General features: G+C 37.6%; 3 protein-coding genes across 3 annotated transcripts; 2 read left to right on the top strand and 1 right to left on the bottom strand.

Annotated features, from left to right (window-relative positions):
- Positions 1-2,501: 2,501 nt before the first annotated feature.
- LOC114732516 (DNA-directed RNA polymerase III subunit RPC5) lies at positions 2,502-11,571 on the top strand. The gene is made up of 13 exons (XM_028919802.1): positions 2,502-3,007; positions 3,101-3,169; positions 3,294-3,401; positions 3,908-3,976; positions 4,645-4,809; positions 5,469-5,516; positions 5,899-6,005; positions 6,091-6,159; positions 6,743-6,794; positions 8,095-8,741; positions 9,412-9,609; positions 9,725-9,845; positions 10,874-11,571. Exons 1-13 carry the CDS (start codon positions 2,648-2,650, stop codon positions 10,949-10,951), a joined length of 2,091 nt encoding a protein of 696 aa, XP_028775635.1. The 5' UTR covers positions 2,502-2,647; the 3' UTR covers positions 10,952-11,571.
- A 741-nt stretch (positions 11,572-12,312) lies between these two features.
- LOC114732517 (pentatricopeptide repeat-containing protein At4g36680, mitochondrial) lies at positions 12,313-13,877 on the top strand. Its single transcript, XM_028919803.1, has one exon. The coding sequence runs from the start codon at positions 12,403-12,405 to the stop codon at positions 13,591-13,593; it is 1,191 nt and encodes a 396-aa protein (XP_028775636.1). The 5' UTR covers positions 12,313-12,402; the 3' UTR covers positions 13,594-13,877.
- A 3,691-nt stretch (positions 13,878-17,568) lies between these two features.
- LOC114732548 (transcription repressor OFP7-like) lies at positions 17,569-18,683 on the bottom strand. Its single transcript, XM_028919834.1, has one exon. The coding sequence runs from the start codon at positions 18,681-18,683 to the stop codon at positions 17,685-17,687; it is 999 nt and encodes a 332-aa protein (XP_028775667.1). The 3' UTR covers positions 17,569-17,684.
- Between the last annotated feature and the right edge of the window lie 1,439 nt (positions 18,684-20,122).

A 20,122-nucleotide genomic window follows, 5' to 3' on the forward strand; every position in this document is an offset into this window, starting at 1 on the left:
TAAATATAAAAAATTATTTTTTGAAAAAATAATAGTTAAGAGATTATCTTTATTTTAAACTTATCTATATTAAAATAATTATTTTAAACAAATAAAAATAGAAAAAATCAAATTCTGACTATCTAAATGAAATATGAATAATTCATATATGATAAATTGAAAATGCCCATCAAAATTATAAGCACCGAAAGTAGTTCTAATGTTGAGCCAACCCCAATTGGCATCCCTTGATTAGACTCAGCAAGCAAATCAGATCCATCCGCCCCCTTTATCAAATTATATGTCTCTTTTCTAGTGATTTTCAGATGCGTGATCTACTTTACTGGCCTGCCACTGCTAGGATGTTGCAGAAAGGGGAAAAGTTTGAACCCAAATAATAAAGATCCTCCACATTTCATCCGCGTTAACGGATCCGTCAAGAGAATAGATTGGCGGCTGAACAGGGACATGGTTGTTCTTATTCCATCTCACTGCTGTGCTGCTAAATGGGTGTAGCCTCTAGGCCATACTGATGAGAGTCACTTGAGTCAATTTGAATTGGTTTAAATTAGGTTAATCATTGCGTATTAATATCTCCCAAACAATCAAACATGTGATATTACATTTTAAAAGTTTATACACGGTGTCATCTTTTCCATTGAAAAACTGATAATAAATATGTTTAAAAAAAAAGGTATAAAAAGACTCTGTTTTTAAGGTGGGCTGAGTTGCCTTCCACGTAAAAATATTCAAGTTATGCTGTGCTCCTTATTTTGAAATCTAAAATTTTTTACATCCTATTCCAGGTCAGAAAGGCTGTGCAATTTTTTTCTTACTCATTTTTGACATTGATCTACACATCCTTAAACATGTTATTATAAAATAATTAAATATTGATCACAAGATTGAGCAATACAAAAACAGTTTATAAACTTGGAATAAGTTAAATTAACGGCGTCTAATTCATAATCATTATTTTATATGCTAAAATAAAAGCCCAAACAATTTTGTTGGTAGATAATTTTTTCATAAAAATTTAAACCTTTTTTAAATATTTTAAATTGTTAAAATATTATGTGTATCTTTTTTCTTTTTTTTTGAGTGGTTATGTGTATCTTTTATGAAGACTATAATTGAAACATCATCGCAATAATTCCGGAGCCTGGGTGGACAAGACAGGCCAAATTCAAAAGGCGGACACCGCTTGGCAGTTTTGGGCCCATATTCGCCCTAGGTCCCAGGGCCTGTTGGTGTCCAAGAAGAATGAATTAAGAATAAAAATACACAACACGGAAATTATTTTTGGCTTTTGTGTCGAGGAAAAAAAATAAATTATCATTTGCCTTCTTGTAAAAAGGTACTTAATTTTTTGAAAATATGAGATCAAATTTTTGTAATACTAAACAGGTCTCTTTGGTTTTTGTTTAAATGGTGCACGTCTGTTAGAGCTGGTAATACAGGTTGAGCCTTGCCAACCCGCCAAAAAAAGCGGGCTCAGGTTGGCAATATGCCAGCCTGCCAAGGTGCAGGCTATTCTAGCCCGCACTGTTTTGAGCCTGCTCTACCGCGGCTGGCGGGCTGGCCCACTTTTTTTATAATTTTTTTTATATAATTCCTAATATAGTTAAAATATTTTGACCCTCAAATTCCACATGAACAATTAAACATCGCCTCTTTCATATCATTACATAAGTAATTAAACACTTTATATATTTGTGATTCTGTGTGTAGTTATACGAAGATCATCGTCCATCTTTTATTTCTCATTTATTTGTTGTGTCACTATAAAAGCCTTTATAAAATTAAATAAACATGTGATACTTATACATTTATACATAAAATATCTACTTAATTAATTTGGATAAGAAAACTAAATTACTTTGAATAAAAAAATTAGTTAAATTAATTATTTATAAAAAATATATTAGTTTTTAAAAATATATTCTTAAATTATAAATTAATCTTCACCTTATTTTATCATAACTCACTACTCAAATTCAAGATTCAAAGCCTGATTTTAACATTTCAAATTAAGCTCAACCTATATTAAGAATAATAGTTTTTATTACAAAAAAAAGAATATGTAGGCGGGCCAGCGGGCCTTGGAGGTTTTGCCAGCCCGCCAAGGTGCAGGCTACTTGGGCCCGCACCGCCGCGGGCTGACCCGTATTCGCACCGCCACCCTGCATTACCACATCTAACATCTGTTAATAAATTTCCACATATAAATATCTTATATTACAGTCATGGATATAAATAATGAAATTTAATAATGTTATCATCATTCACGATTTTATCGTGATTTAATCAAATCTAATAAATCTTAACTAACCAATTGTTTATGTAATAACTATAACTATTCCTTTTTTTTAATAAAATTAATCAAATACTGATAAATCCAATGGGCCAGCCTCAAATTCCCGGGAAACCAAATACGGGGCAACCTGCGCATGCCCAATTTCTTCTTATTTCTTTTTAAACCCTTTTTCGCCGCCCTCGGTCTCGTCATTTCGGCCCGGGAAAATTCGTTGCCGATTTGCCATCCGTAAACTCCAAACCTCACCAAAAGCCTCGGAGCACTTGCTCTCTTTCCAGTAACCGTTTCCCACCAATTCTCCACTAGAGTTGTGTACACTGGACAGGAGCGGCACAGAAGTAGAGCTCCAATATGGACCTTGACGACCTGGATGCGCCGACCAAGCTTCCTTCTCGAGTCTCCAGATTCGCGCCTAAATCATCAAAGCTTAAATTAAAACCTAAACTGGAACCACAAGAATCTGCACCCAAGACTGAAGCCCCTGAATCATGGTCTAAACCTGAACCGCGAGAATTTGATTCAGTGAATGCCAAAACGAAAGAGGAAGAATCCTCGGCTCCCAATGGCGCCATTAAAATGGACGTGGACCCCAAGTCAGAGGGTGATGATAAACCCGAACAAGATGAACCTATGGATGAAGACAGCGCCGAAGATACAGTTGTGCGGGAAATTGACGTCTTCTTCACACCTTCTATTGCCACTGACACTCAGGTCTGTCAGTGAGTTTCATTTTGGATTGTTTACTCTCTGTCTCTCTCATACACACTCATTTCTTCAGCGTCTACTTCTGGTTTGTCATTTCAGTTATATGTTCTGCAATATCCTCTGAGACCTTGTTGGAGACCGTATGAATTGGATGATCGATGTGAAGAGGTGCGATATTTTACTTATTTCTAGACTGATATGTTCATACATTTCGCGAACATGGAGAGTCCTCTCTCTCTGTGTGCTACATTCGTTTAACTTTGTTTTATATGGTTTTCTTTCCTTTGTGTAGGTCAGGTTGAAACCTGATAGTTCAGAAGTAGAGGTTGATTTATCTATTGACATGGAGTCTAGTAATCATGACAGGGAGTTTGCTAGCAAACTTAAGATGACGAAACAGGTCATTCTTCCATCTTTTTACTTCTCTAAAGAATATTAGCTGTAGTTAGGTTTCTAATACCATATTTATATATCAAAGTGTCCGAGATCAATATTCTGTAATTGGCATTGAGAGGGTTGAGGTGAGTTTTCGCAACCTCGTCTCTGTTATACATATAATATGCCCCTCCTTTCATCCTAGGAGTAATCTGATTCATCTCTTGCGGAAGTCCTTAGGCTATTGACCTAAAGATGCTTCTAAATCTATACACCAATTAGAATTAGATTGAACAACATAATTGTGTATTTCTGTTCTGTATTTTGATCATCAGTAGTTCGTGGTGAGAAATAATCACTCAGTAACTAGGAGTCCAGGAGTTCAGGACTTAAAGGCATATCTGTGAAGCTCGATAATACGTGGGATAAAATTTTTAAAATCAGCAGAACCAGAATACTACTCAATCGTGGGATTCACATGCATCATGGTGTTAGTGTCTTTTTTTTAATTATTTTTTTATTTCTATTCAGACTTTATCGACTTCGTGGAAGCCACCTTGTACAAATGGATATGCTGTTGGGCTTCTTGTGGGTAATAAGGTATTAAGTTTCATAATCTATTTTGGCCTTTAAGTTTCAGGGTTAGATGATTATACTGCATTATGTTAGGTATGTATATTGATTTATTGCTGAGCACCTTTACTTTGAATAATTCACCAATAAAGTGCTCTTTTGGTATATGATAATCTGAAGCCACTGGTTCACTTCAATTTTTCCCCTAATGAAAGTTTTATACGTTCAACTGTTTCTATGAGGATCCCTTTTCCACTAAATGCTCCTCTAAAGTTGGAAGATGATGGTCACTTACATAACATTGTATTGGAAGTACCTCTGCATACTGACAAATTGCTGATTATATAGCATAGATAAACATAACAGATCCATTATTTGTCTATTACTTGGAAGTACTCCCTCTGGACCTCCATTTTCTTGTGTACTTATTATAAACTTCTTTTTATCCTCATTAATTGACTATAATTAAGTCGGCATCATCACATTCAGCCCCCTTGTCAAACAACCAATATGGTTAATAAAATGAAATCTCAAACATTTTGATTGATCTTAACTATATTCCTTGGTCCATGTAAAACAGTTATATGTTTCTTATACAGAGGTCCAGAGGGAGTATTTGTTTATATATTACGAGCCCATTATTTCTCCATTGCTTGAGAAATTTTTGAATTTACTTGCTTCATTTTGTGTTGCAGTTACTCCTGCATCCTATTCATGCAGTCGTGCAGCTTAGACCATCCTTAGAACATTTTAACTCTGGTGGCTCAAAAAGAAAGGCCAATATCTCTACTAGCAGTAATGCCACTATCAAAATTGAGAATTCCGCTGAAGAAAAGTCTGTTGCTACATCAAAGAAGCAGGTATTTAACTGATAATTACGTGTATGAAATTAGGTTTAGCTGTCACCTTGTGTATTATCAACATCCAGTGCAATGTAGTGGCATAAGAGCGTTTTTTGCCGTTTAGTGTATATCTATTTTACCTTGTAGACGCCTTTTCAGAGGCTAAAACTTTTTACAGTTAAGTGTACTATTATGATTTTCATGGGAATGCACAGTTGTGTTGACAAAATCTAAGTTGAAACTTATGTACAATATACTCCCCACAAACCACCCCCCCCCAAAAAAAAGCACTGGAACCCTATTTTGCGGTAATATAAAGGAATAGATATGATAAATTCCTAAAGGTATCTTTGCTTGGTGTTTCGGCTGCTCCTTCTCCCCTGTCTTAATCAGCTTGGTGTTATATGCTTATATGCGTCTTTGGCAATTATTTATGCAGTATTGCAGCTTGGATATTGTCATGAGTTGCCTTTTGTGCCAAATTTATTTGAAAAAAGACTACATATTGTGGTATCTCATTATTTAAACGGCTCATTCACAAGTTGTCTTACACACTTATTACAAGGTTACTGTATTTCTTCTTGAAAGTTTTATTGATAAATTTGCTGCTTCCGTGTGGCAACATATTTGGTGATCTCCAATTGATTCATGAAATTATGTTATTTTACTTATTGCAGAATAAGCAGATGGAATCTTCAGTCGGGGAAAAAAGTGATGGTGATGAGGTAAAACTATTGAAACTGTAATCTGCAGTCTTGTTTTGGTTATCTTATAAATTATTATGGCAATTATGCATTTTAATTAATCATATAGTAGCTTGTGAAGTGGGTTTGTTATCATATGTTTAGCTTTTGGTAATCGTCACTCACACTCACTTTTAAAAGTTGGACACTATTTGTATCTATGTTTTCCGTCTGCCGATATAGGGCCTATGTTTGCTTTAATTGAATTGCTGACCTGAAAAATTGTTGTCCTGAAGAAGCACACTGTTTCTTCGTTTTCTATATGTTGGCCGCATGGGTTGTGTCAAATTTTGTTTATGATATGGTTTTTTATCTTTCTTTTTATCCATTTTGCTATCATTCATTTTGTCCTTTTCTTATCCAGTACTGGGTTCCTCTCAAGTACCATAGCTCCAAAAGTGATCTTTCATCTAGATATTTGCGGCAGATGGTGGCACAAGAGAGTTCTCCCATAAACTTTACAATGAGCCCGTAAGAATTTGTATCCTATGGACTCAGTCCTTTGTTTGAATTTGGAAGTTTATTTGTTTTATAAGGTTCTGTTAATGATTTAAAGGTACGATTACGTTGCTTCTCTATGTCCTGGAGTGAGCAACAGCATGTTATCCAAGGGTCCTTCTAGAAGGTATGGTCTTCCTTTAATATCCTGCGTATTCAGTTTCTTGGTATGTGGCACTGACTCAGTGAGCTGTTGTGAATTTTTTTATTTTATATTTTCTGCCCACTTCACTTTCCTTTTAGTTCCTATCTTGAGACCTCAGCAAGCTAGCAGGTCTGGCGGAATTGTCAGTCAATTCAAACCTCATTAAAAAATATAAAGATAAAAAGCCATGGCACTAGGGCAGTTGCCTGGGAGTCAAAATTAATCACAATTAATCAAATAATTGATATTTTGAAAAATTTTCCTCAAGTAGATGGATAGCTACTTTCCCCAGATTCTTGGAAATTGATCAGTTTTATTGTACCCAAGACGACTTAAAGAAAACATCCTGGAAATCTCATTTACCTATTCAACATAAGTAGGGTTGCTTTCATCTTGATTGTGCTCATCCTTCTTCTGTAGAGCGGTATATTTTTTCTTAAGGTGCTTTGTAACATGTTGATTTGCCTTAGACTACCCTTATTGATTTGATGGCTTTTGTTGCTGATATTGCAAATGCAACGAGTGGATTTACTATTTTTACTATTATGAATGGGTGCTATTTCAGGTATCTGCTATCCTTACCTCCAGAAGAACGTCTTAAGAAATTACTTGTTGAGGTTTGTCCCAATTTATTTCAGTATAATCTCTATCTTTCTGCTGTAATGTATGGATATCATACTGCCTACGCTTTTTTCTTAGGGTAATTCTTGATTATTTTGATTTCATTTATTTTCACTTTGCTCTTAAGGGAGAATTACATTTAATAACTTTTGTGGCAACTATTTTACGCCGGAGGATGGAAAAAACAGGATTCCACTTTTGTTCTGATTTTGAAGGGAACTGAAGGGAAAAGAAACAAGAAGGAACAAACTTCAAATTTTGATTCAGTGTTCAATAATACAAAGAGGTTACCTCTAAGATTGACTATGCACATTCAAATGAAATATATGGTTTAACCCGACCGTAGGCGGTAGGTCTGATATGCAGACATAATCCAATACTCAAAGGCTTTATTCAAATCCTCAATTAAATATTTGATCCCTAATTAATTCCGAAGCTACCTCTATTGCCAAATAATAATAAATGTTACATAATTAAGTTAATAAAAGAAATGTCTCAGCGTACTGTATCATCACACTTAGTTTATTGTTTGGTCTTTGAGTATAAAAACTTGACCCATCAGTTTTTATTTACAATTCTAACAGCGATATTTAATATGATTCTGTATTTCTCAAAGAATAGTAAATACTATACAACACTAGGGACCATTAATTAATCAGTAGATTAGTTTTGCGGCTGTCATCTCTTCCCGTCTTCTCCATTGAATATCATGGAACATCTTGTGCACTATTTGAACCTGCTTCTATTGTCTTTAATATTATGATGTGAACTTGAGCTTTTAGTTGACCTTGCTCTTTGATTCTCTCACAAGTACTATCCTTGCCGTATTCCCCCATGTCTCATTGCCAAAAGCATTGTCATCAGCATATCCACCAACATAAATGTTCAATATCCAGTCTTACCAATGAACCGTTTACCATCCTCTGCAAGGATGAAGTCAGCATCTTTCTTATGGTAACCAGGTTTTGACAATTGGCTTTGAAAGTTTGTTGTTAAAGTTTTGTTTCTTCTCATTTGCCAATAGCGGAGCATCATGATTGAGTAACCATATCTATTGGTGAATAAATTGGCATGCATGTAGTTCCTCATTCATAACATGCCAAAAGCCAGAGATGCTTGTTTGCCCCCCTTAAGAATTATTCTCAATTCGAATTACTATGTGGTTGCTATTTTTCATTTATGCTACTCTCAAACACAAAAAAGAAGGAAGGAAGAAAGATTGAAGTGTGTATATTTGCAGTGTTCTCAGCAGAGCTGTGTAATATTCCATCCATTTGTTTGCTTTTTGACTGATAGGGTTCTTCACTACACCGTTTTAGTGCTATTAAGCACTTTGCTCCTGAATACTCTGAGGAGCAACTTCTGGAATTCCTGCAGCAACATGCACTATTAGTGCAAGGACTCTGGGCTCCAAAAAGTGCATTGTTATATCCTGAGGGTGGTGTGGAAAGTTTGGCCAGAGATTTTGCACTGCTCCTGTTTAGTAAGAATTTGAAGGTTCAGCTTTCCCAATTCAACGTTCGAAATGATCTTAATAAACATCTTAGTAATCATATAAAAAACTTTCTGAATGTTCTCGGTGAGAAAAGAACTGAAGATTGGAAATCTAGCGTGCAACCTATTGACTATTGGAAGTTCAGAGAGCATCCTGATGAATCATTCATAAAACGCTATCCCAGTATTGTTGCAAAGTATAAAGGCATTATGGAGGGCATGGAAGAGCGGGTATATGGTGCTGTTTACAAAGTTGGAAAAGGTGAACCTCGTAAAAATGCTGTACCAAAGCTTGGCCAAGGCAGTAAGCCTGGACAGGTAGCGACTTCTGATAAACATGCAACAAGTGTAGGTGGAGTACCTCCTATGAGGATGACCATGTCAAGTGACACCCGACATGCTCTTCCAATTGCCCTTAAAAAACTCTTCCAAACTCATCCTGTTTGCAGGTATGGTTATGGCCTTGTGGAGTCTCCTATATTTAGATGTCTGCCTAGTGTACGGCAGTTCTGTTTGGTTCTATCTTGTTTTATTATTTTAGAAAATAAATTTATGAAATCATTTCCAAGCACAATTTTAAAGGTGGAAAGGTTTGAAGCTGAAATGCGTCACCTTCTTAGCTTTCCCCTGCATTTATATTTAGGAAACTAGGATGTATAATACACCAGGTCCAGAATGTTTCCCTAGAATTTGTTAATTTCCTTAGTTCTGATTCTCCTTAAATTATTTCCTTGAGAACTCAATGATAGAAAATGTGTTTATAGCAAGTACTGTTCAAACGGTCAAAAAAAAATGTTAATATGAAGTTTTGCTACAATTTCTATCTGCTCGTTTTAGTAGTTTTAAATGGAGGAAGGAGGGCAAGGGGGCAATGTGCTCTCATCACCAGTCCTATTTTGCTTATGGGTGGAGTGTAACCCCAAAACAGGTCCTTTTCACTGCATATTATTATTCTTTCATTTTTGATATAATAGAATTTCTTTCTTGACTTCATTTTGGATGTCAGCCCATGGATCCTGCTTTCATTAGGGATGTAAAATTCTCTTAATAAAAGGTTTCTATTTTCATCTTGTTGCTTTGGATGCGATTGTATTATCTCATTTTCATTTATTCTGCTAGCTTTCAAAAAATATGCAATGAATTGCGTGGAATGGCGGTTTCCCAGTCCATGCAGCCAAAGTCAGCTGCTAAAGTTGCTATAGATGCAGCACTTGGACTTGATGCTCCACCAGAAGAATTGCAGGCCGTCATAAGCGAAACTGCGTCCAATATCCATGGTTTTTATGTCCTGAAGTCATCACCGAATGAGCATTTTAGGTTGCTATCTCTCCTAATACCACCCCACAGGAAACAGAAAATATCAATGTTGTTGATGATCCGCTGTACATTGTAAAAGTTTTTGTTGCTAAATTCATTTAGTTGGTTCTTGCAGGGATGTTGTAATTGATATGCTGCGTGGAAGTGGACCCAATGCCAAGCTAAGGAAAGCTGAGGTACTTGAAGCTGCCAAAAGAAAACTCAATAGGGAGGTCACTAACAGCGAGTATAGCAAGGTATATAATATTATTTTCATGAGTCCATGTTTTCTTGATTAAATATACGTGGTGGCTGTAGTATATTACGCTAACCTGATTGCCAAATTATTGGCTTTTGATCGAGTTTTATTTTTTTTGGGGTTAACTGATAACATTATTCTATGATGTGTGAAACGAGGAAGTTTTGCGCCAAAAATATGTGGATTCTTTAGTATTATGGTGAAATATGCATCCAGTGTGTCATATAATTCCTTGTAGTATGGGGAGCAGGAGCACACTGGAAATTAAACATCTTCCACTGTTTTAAAGGCTTAAACTGGTTTTTGGGAGTGTTAATGACTAATAGCGGTCCTTGCTCTTGGATAAAACTGATGGCTTTAGACAGGATAATTAATTATATGCGTAGCTGCACTGCCATATCCAGTGAAATATCGGCAATTCACCTCAAAATGTTCCGAATGCTAGAAGATGATGTAAAATGCTTTGATAATAGCTGCTGGTTTTGCTAAGACATACTAGAGGACACCAAGGATGACACAAGGGGTGGAATGGAATGATATGCTGGTGAAGAAGATTATTCCCAAGGGTCCTGACTATAAGGGAAAGGAAGTGGTGGACTAGTGGGACTCTATGCTCAGTCATGGGGCATGAGGTGTGGATGGAGTAGTTGAGAGCCACCTTTTGGTTTAAAGAAGTCTTTTGGTATGGGGAAAGTAAGATGCATTTTAAATACCCTTTGTGCTGAGAGTTCTAGCCTCTCGAATGTAAAGTGCTCATGTGTTGTCTTTCTGTGTGACTCGTGCTAGATCATTGCTGATTTGTTTGTATTGGGGAATGGGCTTTGGAATCATTGTGGGCTTTATACATTGATTTGGTTTCCTTTTGATTGTTGATATCAAAACCTTTTAGGATTTCCCTTCACTTATTTCTACTGTGCTATCTTTTCTGTTCTGTTTCTTTAATATTGCAGCAGGCCGTTATCATCCTTTCAACTATCAATATCTTAATTAAGTAATGTCTTGTTTTACTTTATTCGTTTGCCACAGGTCATGAACGAGTTATGTGTCTCAAGAGGTTCTGTATGGGTCTTGAAAACAGATGATCGTACTATGCAAAAATTGTAGGTCCTACTACTGATCAATCATATTGACATACATCATCGAGCTCATTCGTGATCCCTGCTTCATTTCTTGGAAGAAGGGAAAAGCGCAATCATTATCAAGACTTGTTGGGAAAGTCAGAATTGCCGTAATCCCATTATCTCATCCCATATCCCCACTTTTCCCCCCCTTGCTTATATATTCCTGTACACCTGTTTAGGCTTAAACCGTTGGTTTATTGAAGAAGTAATTCAGTTTCTGCCTCATCTCCTTAATAGTTTGTTCGATTCCCTTTCACCCACCAAAAAGAGGGAGAAAATATTTAGCTGCCCAGTGACGGACCATCTTCGCGGATCCACAGGACAGATTTGATCAGTGATATACATGATCATACTTTCCGCTTCATCTGCTTATTGCATGAGTGTGATTTGGAATTCCGGTTAAGACTTTGTGCTCGAGCTTGCACTTCTCAAGTCCCAAGTCTTTGGTGATAGAGATACTAACCTTTAGAATGTTATTTACTTTGATATCAATCAATTAAATCAGCAGACCCTAGGGGAATGTTAATTGTATACCCTTTATCTTTCTTAATTACTGCATCGGAAAGGGTATCTGTAATAAAGAACTTTTTAATTTTCCCATTAGATACTCCCTGAAAGTGATTCGCGATAAAAAAAAATGGTCGTCTTCTTCAAACTCGCAAGAAATAGTTGGACTCTAAAGTATTACTATTAATGATATATAATCACTTGTGTGAATATAGTTGGGGAAATGATACGGCAGAAAATTGGAAAATTTCTAAAGAAAGTGAGATTAATTTTTTTTTCAGGATTTATTTTTGCATATGCAGTCGGTATAAGACTAATTTGAATTAGGTCATAATAAGACTTATAGGGATTGCGATCATATTATTTACATGCTGTTGCGTTCTCAAAAGATCGAACCTATGACTTTTGATTAGGGTGAAATAACTCCTCTCAATTGATCTAAGTATTTGGTGATTTTTTTTAGGATTTTTTTGGCTAACTCTTTTTCAAGATGTTGTAGTGAGGTAAAATAAGAAAAATGTTAAATTGATTTTTTAAACAGAATAGGTGAAATTTTTATATTTATTATTTTAAATTTTTTAATCATATATACACATGGAGAACTTGGCATGATGTATATGAGGAACTAGATATTTTTCTATTTAAACAACATTTCTATACATGGTATAAAATTTGAAATGAAATACACTGGTGACTTTCAGGGTGTGTGGTTATTATATATACTGATAACGATAATTGATAACACTATGATATAATACCTGTTTGTTTTGAAGCTGCGGGTAATGGCACTCTGACCTCCGCTGTAAAACCCTACTAACAGCGTCTCCTTTTAGATCACCGGGGAGAAAAAAAAATAGCAGCGCCTTTCAATCGCGAGTAGTTCTGTTCGACTCGGTGCCGTTCTTCTTCCGCTGCTAAACCCTAAAGATGTCGCACAAGACTGCTGTGATACGCCTTATACGTCATTATTCCACCACCTCCCCTTCAATCTCAAAAGCAAAATCAAAGCTTCGGACCGAATACGACCCAGACGAGGCTCTTAAAATATACTCTTCCGTTTCCAAAACATTCGCCTCCCCTGAATCCTCCCGCTACGTACAAGATCTCACGGTACGCTGTCTGGCTAAGTCTGGCCGCTTCTCTGATGTCGAGAATCTCATTGAGTCCCGCAAGAATGACCCCGCAGCCACCCAGGAGCCATTCTTATCCACCTTGATTCGTTCCTATGGTCGAGCCGGTATGTTCGACCATGCATTGAATACTTATAATCAAATGGACGATTTGGGTACTCCAAGGTCTGCTCTTTCCTTTAATGCCCTCTTATCTGCTTGCATTGAATCGAAACTTTTTGAGAAGGTGCCGTTGCTGTTCGATGAAATTCCCAAGAAGTATGGCTTGGCGCCAGACAAGATTTCTTACGGTATTTTAGTGAAGTCGTTTTGCGTAGTAAGTCAACCTGAGAAGGCGCTTGAGCTTGTGAAAGAGGCGGACGAGAAGGGCGTGGAGGTCACCGTAGTTACATACACTACAATATTGGATGCTTTGTACAGGAAGGGGAAACGTGACGAAGCTGAGAAGCTGTGGAATTTAATGCATAAGAAGGGTTGTGTGGATGCCGCGGCTTATAATGTTAGGCTTATGTTTGAGCAAAAGGGAAAGCCGGAAGAAGTAAAAGCCATGATTGATGAAATGACAAATGCTGGCATTAAAGCTGACATTGTTACTTATAATTCCTTGATGACTTGCTATTTGAAGTCCGGAATGGTGGATGAAGCGAAAGCGGTTTTTAAGGGACTGCGCGAAAATGGGTGCAAACCCAACGCTGCAACATTTAGATCTCTGGTATATTATTTGTGTAGAAACGGGTATTACGAGGAAGGATATAAAGTTTTCAAGAAGAGCGTAGCAATACACAAGATTCCAGAATTTAATACGCTGAAGATTTTGGCGGAAGGGTTAGTGGAGAAAGGAAGGAAGAAAGAGGCTAAAGGACTGATTCGAACTATGAAGAAGAAGTTTCCTCCCCATATGTTGAAAGCGTGGGCAAAGGTTGAGGAAAATCTTAATCTGACCTCTGTTAGTGCCGAGTCTGATAAGGCGGAAAAAGCTTCAGCTTAAGTTATATTGTGGATTCTTCTCAGAGTCACAGGTCACTGAGTGGAACGTTATCTCTACTCCGGCCCCGGCTTTGATTGGATTGTAGGGTAAGGAGCCTTATGGGCAGCCCTATTGCTCCACATCTTGGCTCTGGAAGTCAAAATTTCAATTTTACAAGCCGGCAAATATTTATATATGATGAGCTTGAAAGAGTGCGAAAGCTTCAATACAATAAGTTTTGAATCGTACAAATCATCCTGCTTCGCATTATATTTTTGGCAATTGATTTGTGTTTTAATTTTGAAGATTGCCTTTTGTTTTCAGCTGCTCCTCTGAATCTCTGTTGCGGCCCCCCTGTTTTTATGTCCTTTGGTCCAGAATCAGGCTTGTGTCACGTTACGCCCTTTTCCCGAATTGTTTTTTTTTCCGACGATTCAAAGATAGCTATTTTAATTGTGATTGACTTGGGAATTTTGACGCTCCGGTCGTCGTGGATGAAGCTAGGGGAGTCTGATAGCTTTGCCACTTGGTTACTGGAGCACTGCAATTTGAAGCAATCCTGCTACGAGTGCATTGAAAAGGGTGGGGAGATGCAGCGTCCTTTTTGCCTCTGATTTTACTTGCATTCCATAAAATTTTGAAAATTGACAGTTAGATCTTCAGCCTTTCACATAGATCCTGTTTTTGGGTTTTTTTTTTTTTTTTTTTTAAATCAACATTGACATCCCATGTTAGTATTTGTGATGGATGATGGCCATCTATATTTAACGTCAAGGATAGAAGAACAAACAGGAGAACTTGCCAGAATGTCGCGAATAGCAAAAGAAATGGTTCGAAACCAGTTTTCCGCTACGTGTTCGTCAGGGCATTTCAAAGCAAATTGACCCTATCGCTGTGGCCAACCTAAGGATCTTCTCTTAGAAAGGACGCTGCGTCTTCCTTAAACTCGGACCTGTTACAATATCTGACCGTTTGCTTCAAATAAAATGAACTCTGGGGCAACTACTAGGAGATCATAGGCTGTGTTTTTGCCTCCTTCAATGCCTATGCCATGACCACTTTGTTAACGTTAATGGACACTACCATTGAACTCAACAGATTAGTCCAGTTTTTGCCTTCCATCATCATTTTTTGAATAATTAAGATGAGATGTCTAATTGCAAGTGGTTTGAGCCTTCTAGTTTTAGGTGAACCAATCCCCAAGCGCTGTAACTTGGAAGTTATCATAGGAGCTTTTTCGTTCAAGCTGCTCCTGTCGGTTTGTTCTATTTTCCGTTCTATGATTTAAGGGGTGTTTGGGAAGCCCAATAAGCATTTTTCAGAAGTATTTTTTTGCAACGAGATAAACTCCTTTACATATTTATCTCGTACACTGTAAAAACACTTCTGAAATCATAGTTTTGATCTTACCCAAACACCTTCTTAATCGCTTCTATTGCAGACGGAAAGCCGATTTGTTCTGTATTTAATACATTATTAAATATCATTACTGCGGTATTCCTCGGCAGAGTCACGACCCTAATATGCCGTCTTTGCTTAAATATTGGGGTTTCGGCTCATCCCTTGTATAATAATTCCCCGTCGCGGATTGGCTTCTTTTCCAGCCCAATATACGTCGCCAGCGAAGGTAACCAGATTGAATCGTTAAAGCCACTCCTCAATGTTAATTCTTTAACCAAAAAGAAAAAAAACTAATAATAACAAAGTGGGTGTGTATAAATTTAAAACTAGCCGTAATCCCCATGTACTTGACTACTTGTATAGATACTCAAGGTTGAAAAAAAAAATATAAAATGAAAAATAATTTCAGTGTATAATATGCTACCAACGTTAAAAAGATTGAATATATTTCTTCTAAGAGTGGAGTAACATCATGCATTTGCATTGAGTTTCAGGTGAATTGAGTTGATGTCTGGCGCAATTCTCAGTACTTTTGCTTAGTTATCGGTGATTTGGTATTGACAAATTGATCATTGAAAGGCCTCGTAATCTTTTTAACAAGGACATGACTTAAGACTCAGAAAAATACAAGGTTGAATCTTAATTTGAAGGGATTTACATATGTGTTCCTCTCATATTTAATATAAGATCTAATTATTAAATTAATCTTGATTCTAAATGTAAGATTTATTTTTTATATTCCTAAATTAAGCCTATTCAAGTAGGAGAGGAAATAAGAATATAAAAAAAATTATTATGATATTTTGAAAAAAAATATCATATTTCTTATAATTAACTATCTTATTTAATTTTTTTAATCCAACTAAAATAGTTAAATAGGCTCTCTTTAAAAAAAAGTATATAGATAATGTCCTGTCAAAGATGAAGATGAAAGTACGGCAGTTTCATAATGGATTGTATCATTGTACATCCTATTTTTTTTTTCTTAAAAAAAAAACAGAGAGAAGAGATTTGAATTTTACATCAACACGCTCACTCATACGTATCCACAAAATAACACCAACTCAAAGTTCCCGTTTTTGGGTCAGCAAGCGGGCCAGTAAAAGAGGAGCCGTCCGGCACAAGAAAATTAATAAAGCTTCTCCTTACGATTCCCGCTCGAAACCATAAATCACGAAGGCAGCCACATTCATCAGAGATACAAATCCCGAGGCGTAGGTTAATATGTGTTAGGTTGCATCGAAGGGTGGAAAGAGAACTGAATCCCCGCGATACTGTGACTCACTACTGACTCGGGTAGGCCCACTGATTAAACCAAAAGAAGAGAGAAGGAAACAGCATGCTGTGATACGACAAAGAATCCAACAGGCTCACCGTCGTACGCATGATGCAAAACACCCATCTCTCTTCTCCAATACCATCATCAGTGTCAATCTTTCTCTTCCCGTGTTCTTATCTCATGCTTGTCGCAGACTGAACAAAGAGTTGTCGTTTATTTGGGAATGAGTGCGCCATTTATTGATCTCACAGCAAGAAGCGTCTGATACCGTGGGAGCGAGGAATTCACTGAATTTTACTTCTTCCAGTAAGTTGTATCAATGGCATGCTTTGATCTTTTGTTTTATTCCGATGACGTGAACTTCACGAAAACTAATTAGAAGGTGGGGATGGTCTTTCAGATGGTTGCTCTTCTTTTGAGTTTTGACATAATGCAAAGGGACAGCGATAGATATGCACAACGTACGATATATACGACCAGGAACTACCCAGCAACGAAGTACCGAGGAAGGAAAACCTCCAGGGGAGTGGCCATCTCAAAGCCCCAAACTTGCGTGGTGAGGAGAGGAGTTCTCCATCGGCTTTACATGTATTGTTCGTCATGTTTGTTGCCGCTGATGAATCTCTATTGGTGAAAAATTAGGTATGTATGAAGAGGCCCACTAGGAAGAGAATATGTAAAATGAAGATTTATAGATCACTGAAGGCCCAGAAAATTAAAACCGTGATCAAGACAGACATTTTCCTTCTTTTGGTGTTTGGAGTACCTATCAGAGGTGAACTGACATAAAAAAAAAAGAAAGAATAAATAATATAAATATCAGTCTAACCGAAAGTGAAATAGATAGGATCCAATGAACCCCGCGTTGTCTAGGGCCTCCGTTTACGGGTCTTTCTCCCTCAAAAAGGGGGAGAGAACAAAGCCAAACAACTTCCCATGCATTATTATTACTACTCTATATATAAATAATAAAATAGAGGCTAGTGATTGATTACGATGATTGTTACCGGAGACAGGTTAAGATAAAGTTGGTGTTTATTTATCATTCAGAGACATCTTTTAATTAGTAAATGCTTCGTAGGGACAGGTGATATATAACCCGATTTCGTATATGCACATTAATTCCTTAGTCATGAGATGAAAAAACTTCATTGCCAATTTAGACACAGCAGCCATTCGCCACTGCTCTTTGCTTAGAGCCATCATCTTCCTCCCATCAGTCCGAGAGAAAATGTACCGGATCCCATCCGTAATCCAATTTCCATTTATAATCGTGAAAAACTATGGGAACGAGGAGATGGGAGATTTTCAAGTGAAACTTCACCAAAAGTTAGAGTACTCCTACCTTTGATCCGTCTCATCCTTAGATGAGAAGGTACATTGATAAAATGATAATGAAACTTAGAATACTACTTAAAAACATGCAAGTATTTCATTCTCTAAATGTTGTTGGTGCAGAAGTGAACAAAGCCTGCCAGATCTCAGCGAAAACCTGGACAATAACCCCATGATGTTCGCTGGAATTAAGAGACAAGAAACAATGTAAGAGTTGCTCCAAATCCGCCTCCTCAAAAATCTGCTTCTCCAAAACCATCTCCATCATCGACCTCCTGAAATCCTCGTAAGGATCCTCCGATCTCTTCACCACTGCAAAGCTCTCCCTCACCTTCCCCTCCACGCTGCACGGTATCAGCCGCAATAGCATCGACACCCTCGCCGGCGACGATGAAAAGCTTGCTCTTCCATCTTTCTTTTTCTTACACTTTTTCTTCTTCTTCTTCGTTGATTTTGGCTTCGTCTTCTTGACTCCCTGGTGCTGATTTGCCGTCTCGCAAATACTCCCCAAGTGAGAGTTCAACTCGACGGAAGAAGAGTCTGTGGAGAAGCTTCTAGAAGACGAAACTAGGGTTTCCGTCTCTTCTTCGTCCATATCGTTGTGGCCATCGCTGCTAAACAAGCCACAGCTGTCAGCGGAGGAGGTGCTCACCCGAAACCTCGGTGTCGTTTTCTTCTTCTTAACCCGTCCTTTCTTCTTCCTCGCACGACGTGGCGGTGGGAGAGGCAAGATGTCGTCGTCGTCGTCATCGGAGGCACCGGAGACTGAGGAGCTGTAGATTTTGCGGCGAGATGTGGTATTGTTGTCTGGGGCGCATACCTTGGCGACGACGTGCCATTTGTCTTGTTGTTCCCATCGGAAGTCCTGGGGTTCGTTGCGGCGTTCATCGGCTTCGGAGAGGGTGGGTCTTGGTCGGAAGCCACAGCCAACAGATTCAAAGGCAGACGATACGTGGCTGCGGAGCGAGGAGCGATGAGGTTTAGTGGGTGTGACTGGGAGGAGGCAAGGGACTGGGTTGGAGGGTAGTACAGATGGGTCTTTGGATCGGCAAGACTGAAAGACACGGCATATTCTAAACTTCAAACGTTTGGCCATTTTCTCCCTGCTTCTCCCGGAGCCGTTTGCCCGTAAAAAGGCCAGGTTCCTTTTATATAGTAGAGCTCGCCCATCTATCAGTTTGTCCCCCCAAAAAGAGGCGCCTTGGATAAATGAAGCTAGCTAATATAGCTAGGAAAGACAAAAGAAAAAAAGACAGTATCTTCTAATAACACCAGTTAAGAATCTTATATTTTGTTAATTAAAAAAATTATGCAACGAGATACTCATATGTTAGTTTTTAAAAAATGAAAGTTAGGTTGAGAGTAGTTGAAATTTAGTTCGACTCGGCATTTTTGTCATTGATATTCGACTTGAACAAATGGAAGCTAAGATGAACAAATTTTAATGTATGCATGATAAAAATTGTGGAAGCTCATTTGAAACGTGTTCGGACAAAAAATTTTTACCAGTCGACCGAGGCATTTGGTTCATAACTTCTGTCATCTGTTTTTTAAAAGGAGATATTTAAGGTATAGCTTCGAAAAATTATCATAATAAACTATCACTCTGTCCATACTGACATACATATATAGATACCTTGTTTGTGCAAGTGAAGCTTCCGAAAACACTGTACTGGGCAGTAAAAAAAACAGTGCGTTCATAATCTTTTCTTTAGCAATTAGCACTGCTTTCAGGGTTCAGGTTTGAAGCCTGATTAAAAAATATGTTCTTTTCCTAACTAAAATACTAAAATTCTTGATTTTTTAATTTTTTTTTTAAACAAAAAGCTTTGCCTTTACAATCCATCGAAAAGCGCGCGTCAAACTATAATTGTTTCCTCTGGTGTTCTTTTTCTTTTTCCTTTTAATTTAGTTTTCTTTTGACCTTGCCCTCTGGTGTCATCAGTCATTTGGACGTCAATCATTTTCCCCTCATGTTGAAATCATGGAATGGGTTATTCAAAGTTTGAAAAGAGGACATTTTTTAATGCCCAATAATCTTTTGGCTAGAAGAAAAGTAATAGCATGGTGGTAGCATTTGCCCCTACACAGTTCTACTCTTTATCACCCAACTTAGCGTCAAAATGGGATTGAAATGTTTATTAGTGTAGAAGCTGTTCATAATATAATATAAGCGTGCATCATGAACATATAACCAACAGTATTCAACTTCAGCACACTGACCTTCCTTTGATGATTTGTCATGAAATTGAAAATATGTTCATTTGACGGCAAAGGAAAGGGATTCTCAAAAGGTGGGCTTGAAGGAGAGAGACAGTAGTGGTGAAGATGATCTATGCTCGAATCAAGCCGTACTGGGATGGGATCGGATGGGATGGATTCTTTGGCTGATGAAAGAAGAACAAAGAATAAAACGTGGTCTGTCGTGCTCCCATTCTGCATTCACCTGGAGCCTTTGTTGTCCTTGTCCGATCCCCCAAAATTCAGAGCCTGCCCATTAATTTTTGTTTCTGTTCATCCAGCCACACACATTGC

The sequence above is a fragment of the Neltuma alba genome, unplaced genomic scaffold (genome assembly GCF_004799145.2).
Source record: "Neltuma alba isolate B1F8T4 unplaced genomic scaffold, ASM479914v2 tig00012917_pilon, whole genome shotgun sequence".
NCBI lineage: Eukaryota > Viridiplantae > Streptophyta > Magnoliopsida > Fabales > Fabaceae > Neltuma > Neltuma alba.

Coding starts and splice junctions, on each gene's coding strand:
- LOC114732548 (XM_028919834.1), bottom strand. CDS start 18,683: ATGGCCAAACGTTTGAAGTTTAGAATATGCCGTGTCTTTCAGTCTTGC.
- LOC114732517 (XM_028919803.1), top strand. CDS start 12,403: ATGTCGCACAAGACTGCTGTGATACGCCTTATACGTCATTATTCCACC.
- LOC114732516 (XM_028919802.1), top strand. CDS start 2,648: ATGGACCTTGACGACCTGGATGCGCCGACCAAGCTTCCTTCTCGAGTC. Junction 6,006..6,090: donor ATAAACTTTACAATGAGCCC/GTAAGAATTTGT, acceptor AATGATTTAAAG/GTACGATTACGTTGCTTCTC. Junction 6,160..6,742: donor TCCAAGGGTCCTTCTAGAAG/GTATGGTCTTCC, acceptor GTGCTATTTCAG/GTATCTGCTATCCTTACCTC.